General features: G+C 47.7%; 1 protein-coding gene and 1 non-coding gene across 10 annotated transcripts in view; both read right to left on the bottom strand.

Moving 5' to 3' along the window:
• Nucleotides 1-22,321, bottom strand: part of LOC130119651 (dedicator of cytokinesis protein 7-like) — a 66,562-nt gene extending 44,241 nt beyond the window's left edge. For all 9 annotated transcript variants that reach the window (XM_056288227.1, XM_056288218.1, XM_056288220.1 and 6 more), the window contains exons 1-14: nucleotides 22,185-22,321; nucleotides 14,763-14,850; nucleotides 12,715-12,890; nucleotides 12,501-12,569; nucleotides 12,265-12,391; nucleotides 9,792-10,004; nucleotides 9,351-9,436; nucleotides 8,674-8,740; nucleotides 8,301-8,450; nucleotides 6,645-6,725; nucleotides 6,274-6,430; nucleotides 6,020-6,150; nucleotides 4,317-4,410; nucleotides 4,031-4,193 (exon numbers count right to left, since the gene is read on the bottom strand). In XM_056288227.1, the coding sequence (XP_056144202.1) occupies nucleotides 4,031-4,193; nucleotides 4,317-4,410; nucleotides 6,020-6,150; nucleotides 6,274-6,430; nucleotides 6,645-6,725; nucleotides 8,301-8,450; nucleotides 8,674-8,740; nucleotides 9,351-9,436; nucleotides 9,792-10,004; nucleotides 12,265-12,391; nucleotides 12,501-12,569; nucleotides 12,715-12,890; nucleotides 14,763-14,850; nucleotides 22,185-22,234 (1,652 nt within the window). In that variant the 5' untranslated portion in view covers nucleotides 22,235-22,321. The remainder of the gene's footprint in view (nucleotides 1-4,030; nucleotides 4,194-4,316; nucleotides 4,411-6,019; nucleotides 6,151-6,273; nucleotides 6,431-6,644; nucleotides 6,726-8,300; nucleotides 8,451-8,673; nucleotides 8,741-9,350; nucleotides 9,437-9,791; nucleotides 10,005-12,264; nucleotides 12,392-12,500; nucleotides 12,570-12,714; nucleotides 12,891-14,762; nucleotides 14,851-22,184) is intronic.
• On the bottom strand, nucleotides 3,017-3,089 carry trnak-cuu (transfer RNA lysine (anticodon CUU)). Its single transcript has one exon. It is a non-coding gene; the product is annotated as a tRNA-Lys (tRNA).
• Nucleotides 22,322-24,087: the final 1,766 nt, after the last annotated feature.

Raw genomic sequence — 24,087 nt, 5'->3', positions numbered from 1 at the left:
GACCACAGCTAAATTAATATTTTACTGCAGTATTACACACACACACACACACAGACACACACACACCTATTCATCCAATATAAGGCACACTAACCATCATCCAGAAATACTTTTGGGGTGTGTCATACTGCAAATGGCTGCAGGCCTGTGATCAACAGATATCCAGCAACGCTGTGGTCGTGACACCACAGAGGAGTTCTAATTCGGTTTGGATTCAGAAAAACATTCTTGTGAGTTGAATGACTGTGTGGATAAGGAAGGATTCTTGGCTTTCATAACTAGGCTTATCTAGCGAAAGCTGTGACTTGTTTTCTCGGACCAGCTGAGACTGTCATGATGGGGGGGGGGGGGGGGGCTGTGTGCCTGCTTTGTTTGGCCATGCGTTTGAAAGGAATCCAGGCGGCGCCAACGAGGAGACCCAGCGAGATGATGGACGAGGCCGCCACGTGGGAGAAAGTCAACGTGCCGATATTTGGCGTGATACAACTCAGCGAACCGCTCAACGACGTCCAGGAGAACACGGAATGCAAGGTCACTCAAATCGGCTGCTCTCTGATGAACCACGAGGATGCCCTCTTGCAGGTTAGGGTGGCGACTGAACAAGCTGTCCAGATGGCGAAACAAATCAAAGGGTTAATTGGTCGGCTGCAGGTGAGACAATCTCTCTCTCTCTATGTGTTTACTAAGGTTCCTGTCTTATCATCAGAGCCGTGAGGTGGTTTAGTTGGTCTGGAGACGCAGCCACATAGAGTCCCTATCAAACTTCAGATCTGACAGAACAACATGCAATAGCAGGAAAGATAAGAGGCGGTATGCCAAGTATCTGAAACCCCGTCAGATAAGCTTCTGTCTCTCTGGGCTCTCTTGGAGGAACACAAGCCAGCTGGGGAGACATAATAAAGCAGGTTTTTTTTACATTTTTTATGGTGTGCCAAAATCACAAAGCAAAACAACAGCACAGATGCCACATTTAATGGCACGGTGCCTCGGCAGCTAGCACTGTCGCCTTGCAGTTTCAACAGGGACCGCCGAGGCCTTTCTGTGTGACGTTTGCATGTTCTCCCCGTGGTTATGTGGGTTTCTCCCCACACCAAAAACCTGCGTGTTAGGTTAATGCTCCTGCCTTTGCGGTTGACCATGCAACTGGCTCTACATCTGGAGCTGGGTGCAGAGAAATTACAGCTCCTAATATTTAGGATGGATTTAAAACAAAGGGCAAATTCCAGGTATATGTAAAAATTAATTAATTAATTCATTCATTCATCATCAGCCGCTTCTCCGGGGTCGGATCGCGGTGGCAGCAAGCTAAGTAGGGCACTCCAGACTTCTCTCTCCCCAGCAACACCCTCCAGCTCCTCCTGGGGGATCCCAAGATGTTCCCAGGCCAGATTGGACATGTAGTCCCTCCAGCAAGTTCTGGGTCTACCCCGGGGTCTCCTCCCAGTTGGACGTCCCTGGAAAACATCCAAATGAAGGCCCCCAGGAGGCATCCTGATCAGATGCCCGAACTACCTCAGCTGGCTCCTTTTGATGCGAAGGAGCAGTGGCTCTACTCCAAGCTCCCTCCGGATGTCCGAGAACCTCACCCTATCTCTAAGGCTGAACCCTGACACCCTACGGAGGAAACTAATTTCAGCTGCTTGTATCCACGATCTCACCCTTTTGGTCACTACCCAAAGCTCATGACTGTAGTTGAGAGTTGGAACGAAGACTGACTGGTAAAAATGTAAAAATGTACTTGGCAAATAAAGTTCTTAAATGTCAATATAAAACACAAACTACTTTTGACAGTTTATTTTTTCTGTATTCATAGTGATATTTTGGTTGGTATAGACCTTCTTCAGTCTTGCTCAGTTTTCTGTACTTCATAGGAACACATTTGTCTGGTAAGTGAATTGAGCTCGTTTTTGAGGGGAACAGTGTCAGGATGACATTGGAAAGCCAGTGGATGTCACAGTGTGAGGTGGGCAGCTGCCAGCTGCACTGCGAGCAGTGAGGATAAAACGGGCAGATGCTCCTTTGACAGGTCCAGATGGCCGGGCTATAGGCTCAGACCCAGACCACTGAGGACATACTGGCCCTGCATGGAGCAGGGAGAGACAGAACTGCTAATTGAAGTGAGGAAGTTGGAGGCTTATCGCGATAACTCGCTCCTAACCGGGATCAAACAGCTATAGGTGAGAGGACGCCGACAACTCTTCATACCTTCACGTACGGGAGCCAGTAGAAAACGGCCCTCACTTCAAAATCCCCTTTAAAATGTGGGTCTGTCGCCCCACTGTCAAACCTGCCAAATCCCTCCTGGGACCGGCGACAACAGCATGCCATAGCTGATGCCAATGCTTGGATGTGGCTAAGTTCAGGAAACAGCTAATTTTGACTCAATGTTCAGTAATCCCCTCAGAAACGTCAGTTAACAACCAACACACATATCACCAATTTAGCAACACATAGAAAACATTCACATTATTCTTACTCTTGTTACTACGGCCACTATTTTTCAGGATGAAGCAGACGAGATTTCCAACATTCTGAAAGACTTGTAGTACTTAACCCATAACCAAAAACAGAGCTTTGAGGCTCACGACCAGCAACTCTCCAAGCTGCAGAGAATGGCAGGACACTGCTTTGAAAGTTACCATCTTTAAATTCATCCATCCATTATCCAAACCACTTATCTTGCTCTCAGGGTCATGGGGATGCTGGAGCCTATCCCAGCAGTCATTGGGCAGCAGGCAGGGAGACACCCTGGGCAGGCCATCACAGGGCCAACACACACATCTAGGGACAATTTAGTACGGCTGATTCACCTGACCTACATGTCTTTGGACTGTGGGAGGACACCGGAGCACCCGGAGGAAACCCACACAGACACGGGGAGAACATGCAAACTCCACACAGAGGACAACCTGGGACGACCCCCAAGGTTGGACTACCCCGGGACTCAAACCCAGGACCTTCGTGCTGAGGCAACCGCACTAACCACTGTGCCACCGTGCCGCCCATAAATATCTTGCGCCCAGCATGGGGCTCAAACCCACGACCCTGAGATTAAGAGTCTCATGCTCTACCGAATGAGCTAGCCGGACTTCATTTTTGAATACGACTATAAATCTTCATATGAACTTCCAAATGGTTTAACCATGTCCTCGCTCCTTTCCAAGAGCGGAGCCGTGCTAGAGCTAGTCAATGTCCCTGTTGCATTTTGGACCTCTAAACCCAAAACTTATTTACACTTCCTGACTTCAGCGGCCCTGGTATGTTTTATATCTTATCTACTAATGTACAAAACTTATGATTTTATTACTGCCTTAATCTTTTAATATTTTAAAAATCATTACAAATCCTTAAACCATCAAGAAGGTCTTCACTGATTCACTGAATGGAAACAAAAATATTTTTCTTAGGGTGTCCGGATGGCATGGCAGTCTATTCCGTTGTCTACCAACACAGGGATCGCCAGTTCGAATTCCCATGTTACCTCCGGCTTGGTCAAGCGTCCCTACAGACACAATTGGCCATGTGTGCGGGTGGGAAGCCGGATGTGGGTATGTGTCCTGGTTGCTGCACTAACGCTCTGGTCGGTCGGGGCGCCTGTTTGGGGGGAGGGGGAACTTGGGGGGAATAGCCTGATCCTCCCATGCACTACGTCCTCCTGGTGAAACTCCTGTCAAGTGAAAAGAAGCAGCTGGTGACTCCACATGTATTGGAGGAGGCATGTGGCAGCCCTCCCCGGATCAGCAGAGCGGGTGGAGCTGTGACCGGGATGGCTCGGAAGAGTGGGGTAATTGGCCAATTACAACTGGGGGAGGGAGAAAAAAAATCCCCCCCCTCAAAAAAAACCAAACCCTAACCAAAAAAAAAAAAGTGCTGATTTTCTTCATCCAACTGTGTCACAAAATTTTCCTTTTTTGCTTTCGTGAATTTTTTTTGCAGCACATCTGTGTTTTACAGCAAAGTAACACCAGACCGACTCGAGTTCATCTTGTGTGTGAGTGTGTGTGTGCATGGCAGAATTGTGAGCGCTCACCGGTAGGTTGTGTGGGGTGTGTAGACGTAGCGAGTGGGAAACTCCAGCACCTCCTTGGTGGGTCGAACACGCAGGTCAGGGTAGGGCTTCACATGCAGCAGCTCAGGGGACAGACAGTAGTGAGGCAAGTCTGGGGCTGGAGAGATGTCGATCTTCAGCTGGGCTGAAAGCCACAACAAAACAACAAACACACCCATGTCCAAGTAAATACAGATCCCTCATAATACATATACCATTCACTGAGTATATTCAATGTGTATATATGAGTGTGTGAGTGTGAGATAACCTGTGACAGGCCTCAGTCGGCGCAGAACAGAGGACGGTCTGCGCATGTCTGCCAAAAACTTGTAAAGGTCCTCATCACTCAGTCTGTCTCCCTCCTTGGTACAGACAGAAAGAAAGGAAAGGGAATCACAGCACAATCAGAACAAAAATCCAATTTCCAAAACAATCACAACTAACATTTGGAAATTACTGAAAAAAAAATTATCTTGAGATAGCCTGGATAGATAATATGGGACTAAAACTACAGATTCTTGAGAGACATTTCTGAAGACGATCTCGATGAGTTTTCGGAGTATACACAGTAGATTTAGATCACATTAGTAGATTTGCTAGCAGCCATCCGGTCCTTGTATAACCAAAGTGAGAGCTGTTTCCGCATTCTCAGCAAAAAGTCAAACACATTTTCGGTGGATGTCGGACTCCGCCAAGGTTGTCCCTTGTCTCCAATTCTGTTTGTGATATTCATGGACAGGATCTCAAGGTGCAGGTGAGGTGTGTGTCCGTTTTCGGAACCTCAGAATTGCATCCCTGCTCTTCAAAGATGATGTGGTTTTGTTGGCTTCATCAGAACATTACCTCCAGCACACACTGGGGCGGTTTACAGCTGAGTGTGAAATGGCCACTGGGATGAGAGTCAGCACCTCCAAGTCTGAGGCCATGGTTCTCTACTGGAAAATGGTGGATTGCTCCCTCCAGGTTGGGGATGATTTGTTGCTTCAAGTGAAGGAGTTTAAGTATCTCGGGGTCTTATTCACGAGTGAGGGTAGGATGGAGCAGGAGATTGACAGGTGGATTGGTGCAGCATCAGCAGTAATGTGGACGTTGTACCGGACCGTTGTGGTGAAGAGAGAGCTGAGCCGGAAGGCAAAGCTCTCAATTTACCAGTCAGTCTTCGTTCCAACCCTCACCTATGGTCATGAGCTTTGGGCAGTAACCGAAAGGGTGAGATTGCGGATACAAGGGGCTGAAATGAGTTTCCTCCGTAGGGTGTCTGGGCTCAGCCTTAGAGATAGGGTGAGGAGCTCAGACATCCGGAGGGAGCTCGGAGAAGAGCTGCTGCTCCTTCGCGTTGAAAGGAGCCAGTTGAGGTGGTTTGGGCATGTGATTAGGATGCCTTCTAGGCACCTTCCTTTGGAGGTTTATCGGGCGTGGCCAACTGGGAGGAGACCCTGGGGTAGACCCAGAACTCGCTAGAGGGACTACATGTCCAATCTGGCCTTCGAACCCCTTGGGATCCCGGAGGAGGAGCTGGAGGGCGTTGCTGGGGAGAGGGACGTCTGGAGTGCCCTATTTAGCTTGTTGTCACCGCGACCCGACCCCGGAGAAGTGGCTGATGATGAGAAGAGAAGCATCGGGATATTGACAATGTTATATAAACTTAAAAAACCCAAAAAACCCTACAGCGTATAGAGACTGACAGTGAATGAGCTCATATAATTTGTAGCGTGCAGTTTAACTAACAAATACAAAACAAAGTATAAGATTATATGACCCAGTTTGAGCAGTTAGGAAGTTAATATGTTAATCTGTAATCTCCAGTCTCTTCATTTTGAAATTCATCCATTCAGAGCCTGTTTAAAGGCAACCACAGACCGCCGAGTTATGCGTAACAGATGCCTGAAAGCCCATAAAGGTGAAGATTATTTTGAGCTGTGCTTTGATGTCGACTACCACTCGGGTCATGAGCCCCGATTCTGTCAGAACCTGTTTGAAGAAGTTGGTGACTGTGAGGGTGGCTGGACGGAAGGTGGCAAAGTTGCACATCTCCTCTCCCACGCTCATGCGCTCGAAGCCTTTCTTCTTCCTCTCATTCCACGTTCCATGGCCCTTCCGCTCTGCGGGAAGAGATGCCGGGAGGTTATCGCTGAGGCGTGGGCACACTTACTGGCCATACAAGATGTGCGAATGTGTTCAGTGCCATTTTTGCGGGTTTGTGTGCGTGAGAGGGAGAGCAGTACCAGAGTCGGAGTCCGGATCGGAGCGGTCCAGGCCTCCTACGCTGCTGACGATGTTGAGGAGGTGAATGGCCGTCCAGGCAAAAGGCATGCGGAACCGGCCCAGACGGCCACACGACTGTTCTGCCTGCGACCGGAGCTTCTCCAGCTTCTCCTTGTGCTGCGAGGAGACGAGAAGAAACCCCATCAGACTATCTCAAACGCTCTGAATCACAGACAGACCAGTCTTATCGACTGTACCGGACAACGGCACTGTCCACAAAAAATAAGACAACTGTAAATATTGCAGTTATGAAGTAACGCACAGGCAGTAACACAGTATTAACCTGCTTCTGGTTAACACTACAAACAAGACAGTGGGATGGACTGACTACCTTAGAGGAATCCGATTCCTTCATGACCATGTAGGGTTCACAGCATTCCCCGATGTCTCCCTGCTGAAGGACCTTCTCAAGCTGGAACACACACGCACGCACGCACGCATGCACACACACACACACACACACACACACACATCATTTGAAACACAGAAACCAACAGAAAAGAGCCGGTTTCCTCCCTCAGACAGCTGAACAAGCAATGATGTTTACATTTCATCAACATGTGAATCTTCTTCTTCTTTCAGCCTGTTCCCTGGTTCTCAGGGGTCGCCACAGCCATTTTACAGTTTCCATCAGGACCCTGCGAGTGCACAGCACCAATGCTGGCCATTGTTAATACGGGCCTCAACCGATCTGGTCTGGTCTTGTCAGTCCGCATACTACTACTACTACTACTACTACTACTTCCGGCTGGTCCCGTTAGGGGGCGCCACAGCAGATCTTCCGTTTCCATCTCTTCCTGTCCTCTGCATCTTCCTCTGTCACACCAACCACCTGCATGTCCTCCCTCACCACATCCATAAACCTCCTCTTTGGCCTTCCTCTTCTCCTCTTCCCTGGCAGCTCCATATTCAGCATCCTTCTCCCAATATACCCAGCATCTCTCCTCCACACATGTCCAGACCATCTCAATCTTGTCTCTCTTGCTTTGTCTCCAAACCGTCCAACCTGAGCTGTCCCTCTAATATACTGGTTCCTAATCCTGTTCTTCTTCATCACTCCCAATGAAAAGCTTCACTAACCCTATGGGCGGGGGCGCAGGTGAAGCGCTGGATGCCATCCCAGTATTCATGGACTTGCGCCCATGCCCGTCATCAACATATAAACGATCGATATTCTTAAAGACACAGATATGTGTTTGCAGATAGCGTTGGTGTGGCGGTTATTCCCAACGCCTCTGGAATCACAGACATCCCCTCCGGTGTTTTTTTTTTTTTTTTTAATGTTTTATTTTCCCTCCTTCTCTACAGTTGTACTTGGCCAATTACCCCGCTTTTCCTAGCTGTCCCGCTCGCTGCTCCACCCCCTCTGCTGATCCGGGGAGGGCTGCAGACTACCACATGCCTCCTCCCATACGTGTGGAGTCACCAGCCGCTTCTTTTCACCTGACGGTGAGGAGTTTCACCAGGGGGACGTAGCACATGGGAGGATCACACTATTCCCCCCAGTTCCCCCTCCCCCCCGAACAGGTGTCCCGACTGACCAGAGGAGGCGCTAGTGCAGCGACCAGGACACATACCCAAATTCGGCTTCCCACCCACAGATACAGCCAATTGTGTCTGTAGGGACGCCCGATCAAGCTGGAGGCAACACCGGGATTCGAACCGGAGATCCCCGTTCGAACCGGAGCCCCCCCCCCCGTGCTTTACTGGTCTTCTGCATCACACATGGTTGGTGTTGTGCCGTACTGTGTGCTGTACTATTTAGCCCTAGAGCTGCTTGAATCACCCGACTGTGAGATAAATTCCCCTTCAGGTTCAACCGAGTTTACCTTGACCTCTGACCAAGGACCGAGTCCCAGCAGGAACTCTCTCTTTCTCTTGTGTTTTCCATACTCTCTCTCTCCCTCTCAGCCGTACTGCTGTCGCGATCAATAGCAAATAGGAAAGGTGAGGACTGTCCATTCAGACGCTCCACCGCAATTCGTACCTTGATGACCAGGAAGATGTCGGCGGAGGGGTACGTGATGGAGAAGATGGCGGAGCGGGCCAGGGTCGAGATGGCCGTGTGGGGCGTGTGGGGCTTCAGCAGCCCTTTCATCTGATCCGAGTTCAGGTCAAAGTGGAAGTTCTCGGAAATCTGATTGATAGGGAGAGAGGGGAGGGAGGCGTCATGGGGTATTTAATTCACTTTGACTCGATGATTTAAAACCACAAGTCCACTCAGGGCCTTCCGAGGCCAGGAGAATTCAATTAGCCGAGGATGAGCTCAGCATTACTTAAGGCAGTTTGGCAGAGGGGACTCTCACAACAGGGAAAGTAACATCACATTACAATATGCTCTGTAAAAACAGATAAAGTACCTTTATCTTTTCCTTGACGTCATATAGAGCGAGGGTCCCAAATATCGGCTCAATTTCTATTTCGAATCTGGAAAATGGATGAAAAGCAGCTTTCAAACAAGGACGGCATGTTTAGAAGCGGTGGACTGGGTAGGGGGCAGATGAGGGGGAATATGAATGAGTCATGCTGTCATGAACCTACAGAGGATGTTAGTCAGGTTCTTTTTTTTAATCTGCATTTTTCCCCCCTTTTCTCCCCAGTTGTAGCCGACCAATTACTCCACTCTTCCGAGCAGTCCTGGTCACTGCTCCACCCCCCTCTGCTGATCCGGGGAGGGCTACAGACTACCACATGCCTCCTCCCATACACGTGGAGTCGCCAGCCGCTTCTTTTCACCTGACAGTGAGGAGTTCCACCAGGGGGAGGTAGCGCGTGGGAGGATACGCTATTCCCCCCAGTTCCCCACCGAACAGTCGCCCCGACTGACCAGAGGAGGCGCTGGTGCAGCGACCAGGACACACCCACATACGGCTTCCCACCCACAGACACGGCCAATTGTGTCTGTAGGGACGCCTGACCAAGCCAGGGGTAACACGGGGATTCGAACCGGCGGTCCCCGTGTTGGTGGGCAACGGAATAGACCGCTACGTCACCCGGACGCCCAGTTATATGTCAGTCGTTTTCAGATGAGACTCACTTGAGGGAGAGACACTTGACCATGATTCTCTGTCCACAGTGTTCTCTGGGCACCTCGGGGACGGAGCACCTCTCCACCGCTTCATCCTGAACACACACACACACACACACACACACAGAGGCGTCATGGCAACATGGCAACAATGGTGTGCACACAAGGCAAAGAATGTCGGCAAGGGAGAGAGAGGCAATCCAAAGTGCTTGTATAAGTAGTAGGTAGAGGAGAGAAAAGTAAACAGTACCAAAAGTGGACTGGGTTTGGTCTCATTCAGAACCATCATTCACTATATGGGAACCTTTAATAATCCCGATCCGGTCTAAATAAACACCAAGTACTCACTACGGATCCCAACCTTTCCCACAGTGCCCTGGTGGTATCAGAACAATACATCCTGTTTTAGTACAACACACAGCAACAGCCCCACGCTTCACCGACACAAACCTCATCGGGGGGAGAGTAGAGGCCCAGCAGGTCTGGATGGCGCCCCTGCTGGCGGGCCTCGGTGTTGCGGCGGTCCATGTCCTCCGCGGCCGTGCGCTCCAGCACGGACGGCAGGAGGGCGTCCGGGGAGGAGTTCTTCAGGTCGAAGATGCTGGAGGCCCAGCTGCCCCGGGGGGTGTCTTCAAGGGAGACGGACCTCCTCTTAGTGTCATCCTAACAAACACGCACACACACACACACACACACACACACACACACACACACACACACACACACACACACACACACACACACACACACACACACACACAGTCAAGCTGAGCCAGCAAGCTGAGGTCATTTTCCTGTTTCTCTGGGGCTACGCTACAACCCTTTAAGTGCAGCAGTGACTCACAGGGTTTTTAGAAGATGACGGGGCAGATATGCTGCAGATCAAATTACCTGCAGCCTCAAATCGAGTTGCCTGTCATATCCGAGTGTCTCGTCTGCATCTGATCGGCTCAGTGACCAGAGTGCACTTCACATACCCGATACCGCTTTCACCACACGGCCGTTGCTTGCCCCCCCTGTTTTTTCTCCCCAATTGTACTTGGCTAATTACCCCCACTCCTCCAAGCCGTCCCGGTCTCTGCTCCACCCCCTCTGCTGATCCGGGGAGGGCTGCAGACTACCACATGCCTCGTCCCATACATGTGGAGTCACCAGCCGCTTCTTTTCACCTGACAGTGAGGAGTTTCGCCAGGGGGACGTAGCGCGTGGGAGGATCACGCTATTCCCCCCAGTTCCCCCTCCCCCCTAAACAGGTGCCCCGACCGACCAGAGGAGGCGCTAGTGCAGCGACCAGGACACACACCCACATCCAGCTTCCCACCTGCAGATACGGCCAATTGTGTCTGTAGGGACGCCCGACCAAGCCGGAGGCAACACGAGGATTCGAACCGGTGATCCCCGTGCTGGTAGGCAACAGAATAGACCGCCATGCTACCCAGACGCCCGAAGGCCGTTGCTTTTCTGTTTGCTTCTGTCTTCATCTGGTGTAGACGAGAATCGTGTCTGACTTCTGAGACTGACCAGCTCGCCTAAAACTATATAAAAAGCTGGCTTTTGTGTGCGTGTGTTTTTTTTGTTGTTCTTTTTATTTGTTGTTGCTGTTTTTTTTTGTTCTTTACACGTCACCAGCTTCCTGTGGGTCATCTCTGATAGGGTCATGTTATTAAGGCAGCAGGACCCGTTGCACTACTATTGATTTTCGGTTGTTTGTAATTTTGGCAGGCCAATGTTTGTTTGTTTGTTTGTTTATTTATTTATTTTTCCAGTTGCACCTACAACAATATCATCTTCTAGGTCAGTGGATTTTAAACAGGTCCTCAGGGACCCCCAATACTGCTAGTCTTCCATTCCGACAGGTGGTGAACTACATTCACCTGCTGCGTCAGCTATTGCAGCCACTTCATCGGGGAGGTTTTAGATATGGTACAGCAGGTGTGGGAGGACGGCAGCGCGAGCTCGCGTTTGCGGCGGCCTCACCCAGTGCCAACTATGCAGTGTCTTTGTCTACGTCTGCGTCTGGTTTGTGTCATCGTGTGAAGAATTATGCCTGTGATCGTTGATTTTGTTTGACGGCTGGGAGAGCTGGCACTGGATCGGCTGGGAGAGCTTGGTCTGCTACCTCCTGTGGGCCGGGGAACCACAGCCCTGCCTGGAGCCGCGCCCAAAGAGGAAACACCAAGGGCGGTCTGACAGGATGCGGAAGTGGGGCAGGCTAAGCTAACTGCTAGCCGAAACAGACCAGCAGTTCTGATAACACCGAGGCGGTCTGGCGGCGGCCTCGCCTAGCATCAACTGTGCAGTGTTTTTGTCTGCATCTGCGTTTGTGTTGTCGTGTGGAGTGCGGGGGAGGTGTGTCAAAGGTGTCTGGCTGGGAGAGCTGGTGTTGGATCTGCTGAGGGAGCCTGGTCTGCTGCCTCCTGTAGGCCCAAGGACCACGGCCCTGCCTGGAGCTGCGCCCGAGGAGGAAACACCAAGGGCGGGCTGTCAGGATGCGGAAGTGGGGCAGGGTAGGTCGACTGCTGGCCTGTGCAGACCAGCAGTTCCGACAGTCATCCTGGCTGGCGTGTTTTTGGACTGTGTTGTTGATTTTTTTTTGTTCGCTTTGTTCTCTCTGGTTTTGTATGTTTTTGGTGGTGTCGTTTTCTTTTGGATATGTGGTTTGGTCTTTTGTGTTGCACTGCTGTGGGCTGGGAGAAACGAAATGTTGTCTCTTTTGTGTACACAAGTACATGACAGAAATGACAATAAATTATTCCTGCTTCCTGAGGGGAAAGTAATTAACTATGCTGACTGTACTGTTGGTACCCGAGGACCTGATTGGGAACCACTTTTCTTGAGAACTTAAAAGACGAAACATAAACAAGGACGAAACTCATTCAAGTGGCCATTAGCTGTCTGAAGATTTCCGTTGTTGGCGGGTTACCTGGTCATCTTGGCGCTCGGCGGTGGCGGCCTCGTCCAGTTCAAAGGTCTGTTTGAGCAGCCCCCGTTGCCTTTCCCGCTGCCGCTCCGAGCTGTGGGGGGTGTGTGTGGTGCTGTAGCGCTGGTACCTAGATGCACACAGACACAACGAGTCACGGCCATTCCTGCGGCGCTGACCGGGGGGGAGATCAGCATGGCACATGTTCTGAAACTGCAGCCCTACAACCTGTCACTTACTTCCTCTGAATGATGAGCCAGTGGTCCGTGTAGACCGCCAGGGCATCCCTCACTCTGGGGTCTAGTGTGCTGCACAGAAAAACACATTAACTATTCATTGAGAACAATCAATAATTGAGGAAAGTGGGCCCTTTAATATTGATGTCCACCCAGTTGTTACAGATGTGGAAGCTGAGGTGTGTGTGGGTGTGTGTGTGAGGCCTGACAGACGTACTCCTCCTCAGGCAGCGGAGGATCCAGTGTGTTGCACTCCCTCTCCTGCTGGAAGAGCACCAGGTCATCCTGCGGGAACTCCGTCAGCTGCCGCAGAGGGCCGGGCTCCGCCCCCGGGGCGTGGCTGCTCACGTACTCCTCAAAGTCCACAGGCTCAACCACCTCCGACAGGGGCACCTGCCAGTCAACACATCATCTTGTTGAATTAAAGGATAAAAACGATTTAGGTGGGGCGGCAGAGCGAGGTGGCCAGATGTAAGGGAGAGATTATGTGCCATTGTTGTGCTTATCGCACATTTTCACTGACGAACTCGTCTCCCCTCAGGGCACTTCCCATCTGCGTACCCACCAATGTTTTACAAAAAATATAAAAATAAAAAATAAAAGGCATAGTCATAGATGAAGTGATAAATCGAGTCAAACATGACCTACTTTTTGTCTTTTGGCAGCTCAGGTTTTGATTAGATACCCCAGAGGAGAGACAGGAGATTTAGGATACAAAGGAAGGGGATGAGACTCAAAGGCTTGGCTATATTGACAAAATCAAATACTGCTGTATTTATTTACAGATTACTTCCATTGTACAATAAAAAGACTTTTGACCAGTAACACATGGAGAGAATATTGTTGACACACCAATAACGGAGCTTAACACTGCGTTCAACAGAAATTCATGGCTAGAATAAGGAGCGCAGTAGGGGTGTTTGTAGCGTCAGACATGTGACCCTATTCTGTTATAATTACATTTTAACTGAATTATTTAAATTTGACCATATGGCCTTAGTGTCTTAAATGTCTTAGTGGCCTTAGAGTTAAAGTCTACTCTAGGGTGCTGGAAAGGAGGCTCCGACTGATTGTCGAACATCAAATCCAGGAGGAACAATGTGGATTCCATCCTGGCCGTGGAACAACCGACAATCTCTTCACCCTTGCGGAAGTGCTGAGGGGGGCATGGGAGTTTGACCAGCCAGTCTACATGACTTGGAGAAGGCGTACGACCGTGTACCCCGGGGCACTCGGTGGGGGGTGCTGCGGGAGTATGGGGTATCGGGGCAGTTGCTACAAGCCATCCGGTCCTTGTATAACAAAAGTGAGAGCTGTGTCCGCATTCTCGGCACAAAGTCAAACACGTTTTCGGTGGGTGTCGGACTCCGCCAAGGTTGTCCCTTGTCTCCGATTCTGTTTGTGATATTCATGGACAAGATCTCAAGGTGCAGACAAGGTGAGGAGTGTGTCCGTTTTGTTCAGAAAATGGTCTTACTTTACTGTAATGAAGCCTTTAAGACCAGGGAATAACAACATTTTAAAGTTATACGTATCACCATTTTACCAGAACCATAATCCCACGCCACATCTGGTCTCAGATCCACACTATATCCACATACTGACCACATCTTGGCTCGACCTCTGTGACGTTACACTATTTCCATGACCTGGTGCAACCTACCCCGTTACACATTTGCTCCAGAGGTTTGCTTTGCTGGCTTGTTTTTTTCTCAAGAATATCTAGTTCACTATTCCTCTAACATACTCCTGGTATCCTGAACAATTAATTCAACAAGATTTATGCCATGTAGCCTCCTAATTCTCAGTTTAGCCTGCATTATCTGTCTCTACAAACAATGTCCCACAAGGGTTAACCACTACAGAGCACATGTTAAGCATCACTAACCTACAACTTTTAAACTGGTTTGTATTGGAAACTGAAAAGCAATCTGAAAACAGTGCTGAACACATTACACCATCCCCCCCCATCATCTCAGTGACCGGTAAAAGATATTTGACACTACATCTACACTTTACTAGTACGCAGAACCTGACTTAACCCTCCTCCAACTAATCGATGCTGCCATTACAGATATTGGTTGGAATTTGACCCGTGGTACATTTAGAGTCAACTACAGCTGAACTGCTCACCAGCCGAACTCATACTGACCACGGTCTGTCAAAACTTATACCAATCACCTGTTTCACTACACATTCAATTCAATTTGTGACCCCTGCTCTCCGCCCAGGCGGCCACAGGCCAGTGGATCCAGACAGACTTACGGGGAGATGGGCTCCTCCTCGTTTCTTGGACAGCTGAGGAGAACCATACTCTCTAGAGACTTGCTTCCTGACCTCCGACGCCACAGTCCTGAGTAACAAGGAGATGGGAGAGTTACTGTGAGTTAGATCATATTTACAATAATAATACATTATATCATCATCACCATCAAAGAAAGAAAAAAAAGACAGGATGTTTAAACATATCCTAGCAACAACAGTAACAACAGTCCGGGTGATGGATGAGGCGGGGAGGTCAGTGTGTGTGCAGGAATCTGTGACTACATTTTACATTTACTCTTCTAGCACACGCTTTTACCTAAGTGACTTACAAGATGGTCAGCAATTAGCAGATTCAAATGTTACCAAACTGCTTAATAGAGTAGTAGTAGTACTGTATGAAGCAGTAGTGATTGTAGTACGTTTGCTACATAGTAATTATATCTTAGCCAAGAGTGTATATCAAATCATGTGTATGTAGTGTAAGTGTGTGTCAGATCATAAAGAGGAAGTGAACAGGAGACTCACGTCACAAACAGATGGACAGTGACATAACGGTGTCATGGCCATGCGGGCATGTTGTGTTAAGTAAAGGTAGCAGAAAGCTAAAGCAGCAGACACCGGGAATGCTGCCGTGCAAGTAAGGGAACAGCTGAGGGATGCTGCTCCGTAAGTCTGGATCCAAGAACAAAAAGATAATGAAAACAAAAACAAAACCATCTGGGCCACACTAAATCCCCAGAGGGAAGTACTGTAGACACCATCTTCTCCAGCACGTCACCTGTAGTATGCAAAAGGTGAATTTTAGAATTCTGTGACAGGAACAGGAAATCCCTTCACTTGGTTAACATGTCTTCACCGGGTGTCCACTCTGAATCAATATCATGTTGCCGACTGACTCTTGTAATATTTGGAACATAACTGCACAATATACACATTATTATATTTGTATTTATTATATGTGTTATATATAATGCGATAATTATTATTATGTTATACTATTATATTATCATACTACCTATGTATACCATTACATTATGGTACTACATATATTATTGTACTATTCCCTACCCACTATTTTATTTTACTATTTTTATTTTATCATTTACTATATATATCTATATATAGACACACACACACATATATATAGTAGAGTCTATTATTTACTATATTATACAACTATTACACTACATATACTATTACTATTATTAATCTAATATTATTATATTACTACTATAATATAGTACTCATAAATACAATAAGGTGTAGTATAAATGAATAATAAAAACAACAGCAACAACAATAATATGATATACTGCTGTAATTTACTTTATATTGTTGTACTACTACTACTACATATTACTTTATACTATACTACATTTAGATTCCATCCTGTATTATATTTTTACTATTTTTTACCATATCATGTAAATATGTTCTACTGCTGTAATTTCCCCTCTGGGGATCAATAAAGGTGTATCTCATTTTATCTTATTTTATTTTTGTCTGTCTGCAGTAGATCTGTGTACTTTCACTGCTATAACACACAGAAAGCAGACTGACCTCCATGCAGCGTCTCAATAGTTCATTTGTACTGGCTGATTTGTTCCATTTTTCTCAGTGATGGTCAGTTACTAGTACTTAAAGATGCACTATTTCGGTTTTTTTCCCCAGTATTTCACAGTGAATGAGCCGTGTTCTGACCTGGAGCATCAGAACAGACAAAATGACGGAGACGTGGGCAGAAATAACCATGTCCACAATAAACTTTCTGCACAATTCCTCAACACTTAATTATATTATCTAACATGGGGACGCCTCCACAAGTACCACCCAAGGAAAATGAGCCAAATCCAGACTTGACGAACATGTGTTTTTACAATACTTGTGACAATGAATACTGTTCCTCCATGTCAGTGATTCAGTTCCTGTATTCCGGACGTTGAGACACACTCGGTGATGACAGCCTGACTATCCAGATTCTACGTGACTGAACACAATACTTTTTGTACACATGGATCATAAACCCTTGAATATAAAAATGACTGATTGACATCGGTTGAGAAATGTAAACGTTATTGTGCTTTTATCCAGAAAAACGGCAGCTGCCCCGTGTACTTGTATTTGTTTACAGACCGGTCTGCCTCTGTCCAGTCGGGCGGCAACGCTGACGTACGATCCAGTGACCAATGCAGCGTCTATGTATATATTTCTATGTCTACGTATACATGTCTAAGTAAATATGTACTATATGTATACATGTCTATGTATATATTTCTAAGTAAATACGCATATTTATACATGTCTATGTATATATTTCCAAGTAAATGTGTCTATGTATACATGTCTACGTATATATGTCTATGTATGCATGTCTATGTATGCATGTCTATGTATATATTTCTAAGTAGATATGTATGCTATACATGTCTATGTAGATATTTCTGTCTACGTATACATGTCTATGTATATATTTCTAAGTAGATATGTAGGCTATACATGTCTATATATATATTTCTAAGTAAATACGTATATGTATACATGTCTATGTAGATATTTTAAGTAAATATGTCTATGTATACATGTCTACGTATACATGTCTATGTATATATTTCTAACTATATATGTATATATGTCTATGTATATATTTATAACTATATATGTATACATGTCTACGTAAACATGTCTATTTATATATTTCTATGTACATATGTCTATGTATACATGCATATGTATAGATGCCTAAGTATAGATGTCCATGTATACATCCATCCATCCATTATCATAGCCACTTATCCTGATCAGGGTCGTGGGATGCTGGAGCCCATCCCAGCAGTCATTGGGCGGCAGGTGGGGAGACACCCTGGATAGGCCGCCAGTCCATCACAGGGCCCACACACACACAAACACACACACACACACACACACACACACATACACACACACACACACACACACACACAGGGACAATTTAGTATGGCCGATTCACCTGACCTACATGTCTTTGGACTGTGGGAGGAAACCCATGCAGACACAGGGAGAACATGCAAACTCCACACAGAGGACAATCTGGGACAACCCTAAAGGTTGGACAACCCCAGGGTTCGAACCTAGGACCTTCTTGCTGTGAGGCAACTGCGCTAACCACTGCACCACCGTGCCATCTCCATGTATACATGTGTATGTATATTTGTCTATGGCTTCAATGCCTGTGTGCCTTCATTCACTCACACTGTTTGGGGCTATTATAACTTTGCTTTTAAGAACCACATGATGACAAGTCAGTCCATTGTTGGCTTAACCTCCAGAAGACATGCCTGGACACTCAGCAGATTATATCTTATACGGCCTTCTTATCCTCAGGCTGATCCTTCTATTGAAGTCCCTCTGCAGCCGGCAGCAGTAACACAGCCGAGGCCTGACAGCTGCTAATGAATGTGCATCCTGCAGATCTCTCAGAGGGTCGTGAGTAGGCAGAGCGCCAGGACTCTGTCCCCGGCTTTTATGGACCCACGGTGGACAGGAGGCTTAGGCAGGGACAAAGCAAAAACAATCCGCAATCCCCTCACACAGACAGCAAGCAGCTGCTGCTCTGGAAGCTCAAAATGGCTGTTGTGTGCGCACACACACACACACACACACACACACACACACACACACACACACACACACACACACACACACACACAGCTGTTGGTCTTCAGACTCTCTCAAGTCATAGTCCTTATGGTCTAGCATGGCCAAGAGACGAAGGAACGGCCAAAGACAGCCCGGCTAACTTCTTGACATAAACCATGTCTGATAATGAGAAACAGCTAAATGAGTGACATTTCTCACATCCACGTTCAAACCCCAAGACACAAACTTCATGTCACACAACAGTTTGCAGAAACAATCATTTGCACTTCTCTATACACACCTCGAAACAGGAAAAAGGAAAGCTCTCAACTCCAAGGGCATTTAGCCAGACCCCCCCCCCAACACACCCTTTCCTGCATCCGGGACTGAACAATGAACCGAGTTCCACTGAGGAGGAGACCAGGAGGACCGGGGGAAGGTGGTGGTAGACTGTGTAGTCAGTTAGGCCATCTCACTTTAAAATCTGGTTATCTGTAATGATGATGAGGGCCAGCGGGTTTACAGTACACAAGACACCTCGCTGCACTGAAAAAGCAATGGTGGTAGAGGTAGACCACCGTGCTGCCCTGGAACTAAAAACAGCCTCTTGTTTACAAAGCCACATGCTGTCCAGACATATCCAGTCTTCTGCAGCTTCCTTCAGCTCGTCACTGGGACAGAAACCTGTTCACTCACATGACGGAGACACCAATCTCTTATCCTGGATATTTGGACATTTTCTCCCAGGCTTTAATGCTGAGAAGCTCAGCTCATTCTTCAAGAGACGGAATACCAAGCCTGGACACAAGACAACTTCTGACATGAAGCAGTAGACTTACCAGAGTTCATTTCCAGAGTCTTTCTATTAGAGGTGCATGATATAGCAGTCAGCTCATCACTATCAGCTGACATTTGATTAAAAATGTGTGACTGGTATTGGGACAGATATCACTGTTATGCCTGGTGTTGCACCAACATGACGACACATGAATTATGTGCTGACGACTGGACAGGTGTTGACTGAAAGACACATCGGCCCTTTCGACATTTACAGCAAACTGTTTTGCATGCAGACACCTGGAAACTGTAGAGTTTTGTAATAAATCAGGGCAGGTAGCAATAAAGCAGTGTTTTATACACGTCTGCGTCACAATTACTACATGATGAATTCAACTACACTGCTGGAAACTAGCGTACACGGTGGTGTTGCAGTGAAATGAAAAACATTGATACCGTATGGGCAGAAATTACCACGGAAATTATCAGTTATTGGTGAATTTCATATGATATGTCCTGACTCTCTATACCAAACAAGACACAACAAACAGATGCCTGCAAGGTTTGTGGCGACTGTTCCGTAGTCACAGCCCAGACAGCAAAATTGCTGTGGCCCGGACCCGTCCCACACCCGACACTTCATCCAGCCCACATACCACGTGGAATGATGGCACTTGGGCGGTCCGCCTCTGTTTGCCAGATCTGGGCCAGAACCAAGCCATAGCAATGCCACGAGTGCCACATACTTGCCAAAGGTGGCCATATTTGTTTTGTGATATTTGGGCCATATTCACCATTTACCACACGGGCCACTTCAGGGTCACATCCAGATTACATGTTGCCCAGAGCACCGCATCTTTGACAAAAAAGGCCACATTTGATTTGGCATATTTGCTGTTATACATGTGGGCCACTTCAGGCTCACATCCATTTTGTCAGGGCCAGAAGAACACCATCAGTGCTGCATCCTTGCCTGAAGTGGTCCACATCCGGATGCTGTCTGGGAGACAGGTTGTCTCTATTAGAGAAACGTGTGTGCATCCTCCTCATCATATTCTTCATATATTTTATAATTCCATTATAATTCTGTTATCCTCTTTCAATGTCGTATTGTGTAAATTGTGTAAACACAACATCCACTGCACGTTGTCCATCTTGGGAGAGAGACCCCTCCTCTGTTGCTCCCCCTGAGGTTTCTTCCTATTTTTTCTCCCTGTTAAAGGTTTTTTTTTTTTTTGAGATTAGTTCCTTATCCCATGCGAGGGTGTACGGACAGGATGTTGTGTTGCTGTAAAGCCCACTGAGGCAAATTTTTAATTTGTGATATTGGGCTATACAAATAAAACTGACTTGAACCATGTCATGGATGTGAGCTGAACCACAAACAGGAATATGCTGCTTAAAGATGCGACGTCTCCTGTAGTCTGATCTGAACGTCCATCCATCAGCAACAGCCTACAAGATGACCTGCAGCATGCTAACAGTCTGGTCTGGACTTGCTTTCATCAGAAACAGCCTGCAAGATGACCTGCAGCATGCCAACAGTCTGGTCTGGACTTCCTTTCATCAGCAACAGCCTGCAAGATGACCTGCAGCATGCTAACAGTCTGGTCTGGACTTCCGTTCATCAGCAACAGCCTACAAGATGACCTGCAGCATGCCAACAGTCTGGTCTGGACTTCCGTTCATCAGCAACAGCCTACAAGATGACCTGCAGCATGCTAACAGTCTGGTCTGGACTTCCGTTCATCAGCTACAGCCTACAAGATGACCTGCAGCATGCTAACAGTCTGGTCTGGACTTCCGTTCATCAGCAACAGCCTACAAGATGACCTGCAGCATGCTAACAGTCTGGTCTGGACTTCCGTTCATCAACAACAGCCTACAAGATGACCTGCAGCATGCTAACAGTCTGATCTGGACTTCCGTTCATCAGCAACAGCCTGCAAGATGACCTGCAGCATGCCAACAGTCTGGTCTGGACTTCCTTTCATCAGCAACAGCCTACAAGATGACCTGCAGCATGCTAACAGTCTGGTCTGGACTTCCGTTCATCAGCAACAGCCTGCAAGATGACCTGCAGCATGCCAACAGTCTGGTCTGGACTTCCTTTCATCAGCAACAGCCTACAAGATGACCTGCAGCATGCTAACAGTCTGATCTGGACTTCCGTTCATCAGCTACAGCCTACAAGATGACCTGCAGCATGCTAACAGTCTGGTCTGGACTTCCGTTCATCAACAACAGCCTACAAGATGACCCGCAGCATGCTAACGTGCTGATTAAGTCTTTCTGTTATGGACGCTGGAGCACAAACTGGTTCTGCGGGGGGGGGGGGGGGGGCAATTAGTGCCTGCCATGATGCACCAAGTTCACATGGCGTGTACGAACAGGTCGTCATGTGCACTTGATTCAGTCCACATCATATTTAAGGTATTGCCACGGATCAATTACCCTCCTTTAAACCCCGAGTTAAGTTATCACTGACAGCTGACCGCCCTTCGACAACCGTCTGGTGGGGATTTCACAACACTCGGGACGTCGACGCGTCGTGTGAAGTGGGTTTGAATAAGCTTGTTTTCTCCCCCCGAAGTAGTAGTACTACTCGGCTGGCTGTCGTAGTACTAATATTCGGTTGGGTATCGTAGTAGTAGTATTGTTGTTCGGTTGGGTATGGTAGCAGCAGTATTACTCGGTCGGGTATGGAAGTAGTAGTATTACTCGGTTGGGTGTAGCAGTATTACTCGGTTGGGTGTAGCAGTATTACTCGGTTGGGTGTAGTAGTATTACTCGGTTGGGTGTAGCAGTAGTATTGTTCGGTTGGGTGTCGTGTTTATCGGGAAGGAAGGCTTTCCAGCCGCCCAGTCCCTCAAATCCAGCCGGCGTTGAGACGCCGTCTGTCCGGCGGGGAGCCGCAACCGGGGCGACCGCGTAAAGGAAAACAACAAACAAAACAAACAAACGAAGAAGAAGAAGGAGAAGAGGGAGAAGAAGAAGAAGGAAAAGGTGGAAAGGGAAGGCGCCTCTCACCGGTTTATCTTGTGCGCGAACGCCCTCCTCTCACTGGCCGTGGACGTCATGTCTCGTCCCCATGTAGAGAAGTCTTCCCAAATCCGATCTCAACTATTATAGCGAGTCCTCCTCCTCCTGCTCCTCCTGCTGCTCCTGCTGCGCACTGGCTGTTCCGTCCTGCCGGGAGCAAGAGCAATCACCGCGCTTCTTCCTCCCCCTCCCCCTCCTCCGCTTGTTCCTCCTAGCGGCTGGGAGCTGAACCGCGGAGCTGCCCGTTCACGTCCACTTCCCACCAGACCGGTTCGGGCCAACGGACCCGACTTCCCAGAAAAGAGAGGCGCGTTTCCACAAACGCACTTTCGCTTTTAGCCGAAAATGGAGGAAGAGAAAACAGCGCGCGCTCTCGTTATTCCCCTCGCGGACACACTCATTGTGTACTAAGTACTCTTGTTTCAATCCAAAAATCTGTGAGTGTACTTTCGGTTTACTTTTTAAGTACTTAAATACTGAACAAAATTATACTTAAGTATACTTACAAGTATACTACCAGCACATATACTTGAACTTTACTTGGAAGTTTACTTAATAAAATAAACTTCAAGTATACCATGTGTTGTAAGGGCTCTTGGGAGGTCAGCTCTACTCACCTCTGCACATCAAATTAAATCATTTATTTTGTTCTTTTTAAGTTCAACCGGAGGATTATTCCTTTGTTCTTACACTCTCCCCCCTCCTCCATTCTTTACTGAACACATTTTCGTACACAACTGTACAAACCGAGACATAGACAATAGAAAACAAAGATAAAAAGGAGACAAAATAAACAAAAAAGATGACACTTTTACACGGGAAGAATAGTACACACAAGAATGTTCTGGATTGATGTAGCCAACTTTCTAAAGAGGAGACTTTAGACTGAGTATTGAAATAGATATGTTTGATGTGATGCTATATTTTAGTAAAGGTAAGAGTGGGAATAACATGCTCCATATCATACAACTAGTTATTGCTTTTGGAAAATTCATATTCAGAAGAGAAAACGGTCAGGAACCAAACCACATTTCCTGCACGTTATTACTGAATTTAAACAATAGGGCACCATTGCTTTTCATCTTAAAAACGAAAAAAAAAACTATTAAGACTTTTAAGCTACTAGGCCAATTTAATATGCTGCATATAAGGCAAACTCCGGCACTTACGCTCCTCGCCATGCAGTTGTCCCTTATGGCTAACTTCAAAACGCACAACAGCGACACCCAGCGGTCTGCCTTGACGGTGCGACCCGACACACTGCAGCAGGTGAAACGTGCGTGTTGTGCCGTAATGAGCCAGCAGGCGCCGCTGTTCACCACGGGTGTTAAGGAAAGCGAGCCTTGTTTTTACTCCTCGGTACTGAATCAAAAGGCAGCCTTCTTTCACATTTGACCTCGGCAAGGGGAGGCGGTGTAGCTGCAGCGCTGCTTATCGGCCTGTTACGTAAGAACAACCCCATCAGCACTGCAGTGACGGCAGTCAGGAGGCCAAACAGCTGCAGGTTCTATTCTCAAACGTAAGAAAAAAACAGGAACTCGTGATTAACTGTATAATTATCTGGACCACTCTGTACCATCCATCCATCCATTATCCGAACCGCTTACCCTGCTCTCAGGGTCGCGGGGATGCTGGAGCCTATCCCAGCAGTCATTGGGCGGCAGGCGGGGAGACCCCCTGGACAGGCCATCGGGCCATCACAGGCCCCCCCCACACACACACACACATTCATACCTAGGAGCAATGTAGTACGGCCGAGTCACCTGACCTACATGTCTTTGGACTGTGGGAGGAAACCGGAGCCCCGGAGGAAACCCACGCAGACACGGGGAGAACATGCAAACTCCACACAGAGGACGACCCGGGACGACCCCCAAGGTTGGACTACCCC

Source organism: Lampris incognitus, chromosome 10, assembly GCF_029633865.1.
Source record: "Lampris incognitus isolate fLamInc1 chromosome 10, fLamInc1.hap2, whole genome shotgun sequence".
Taxonomy (NCBI): Eukaryota; Metazoa; Chordata; class Actinopteri; order Lampriformes; family Lampridae; genus Lampris; species Lampris incognitus.
Note: the sequence above shows the minus strand (reverse complement) of the source record. Positions and strands in the feature narration are given on the sequence as shown.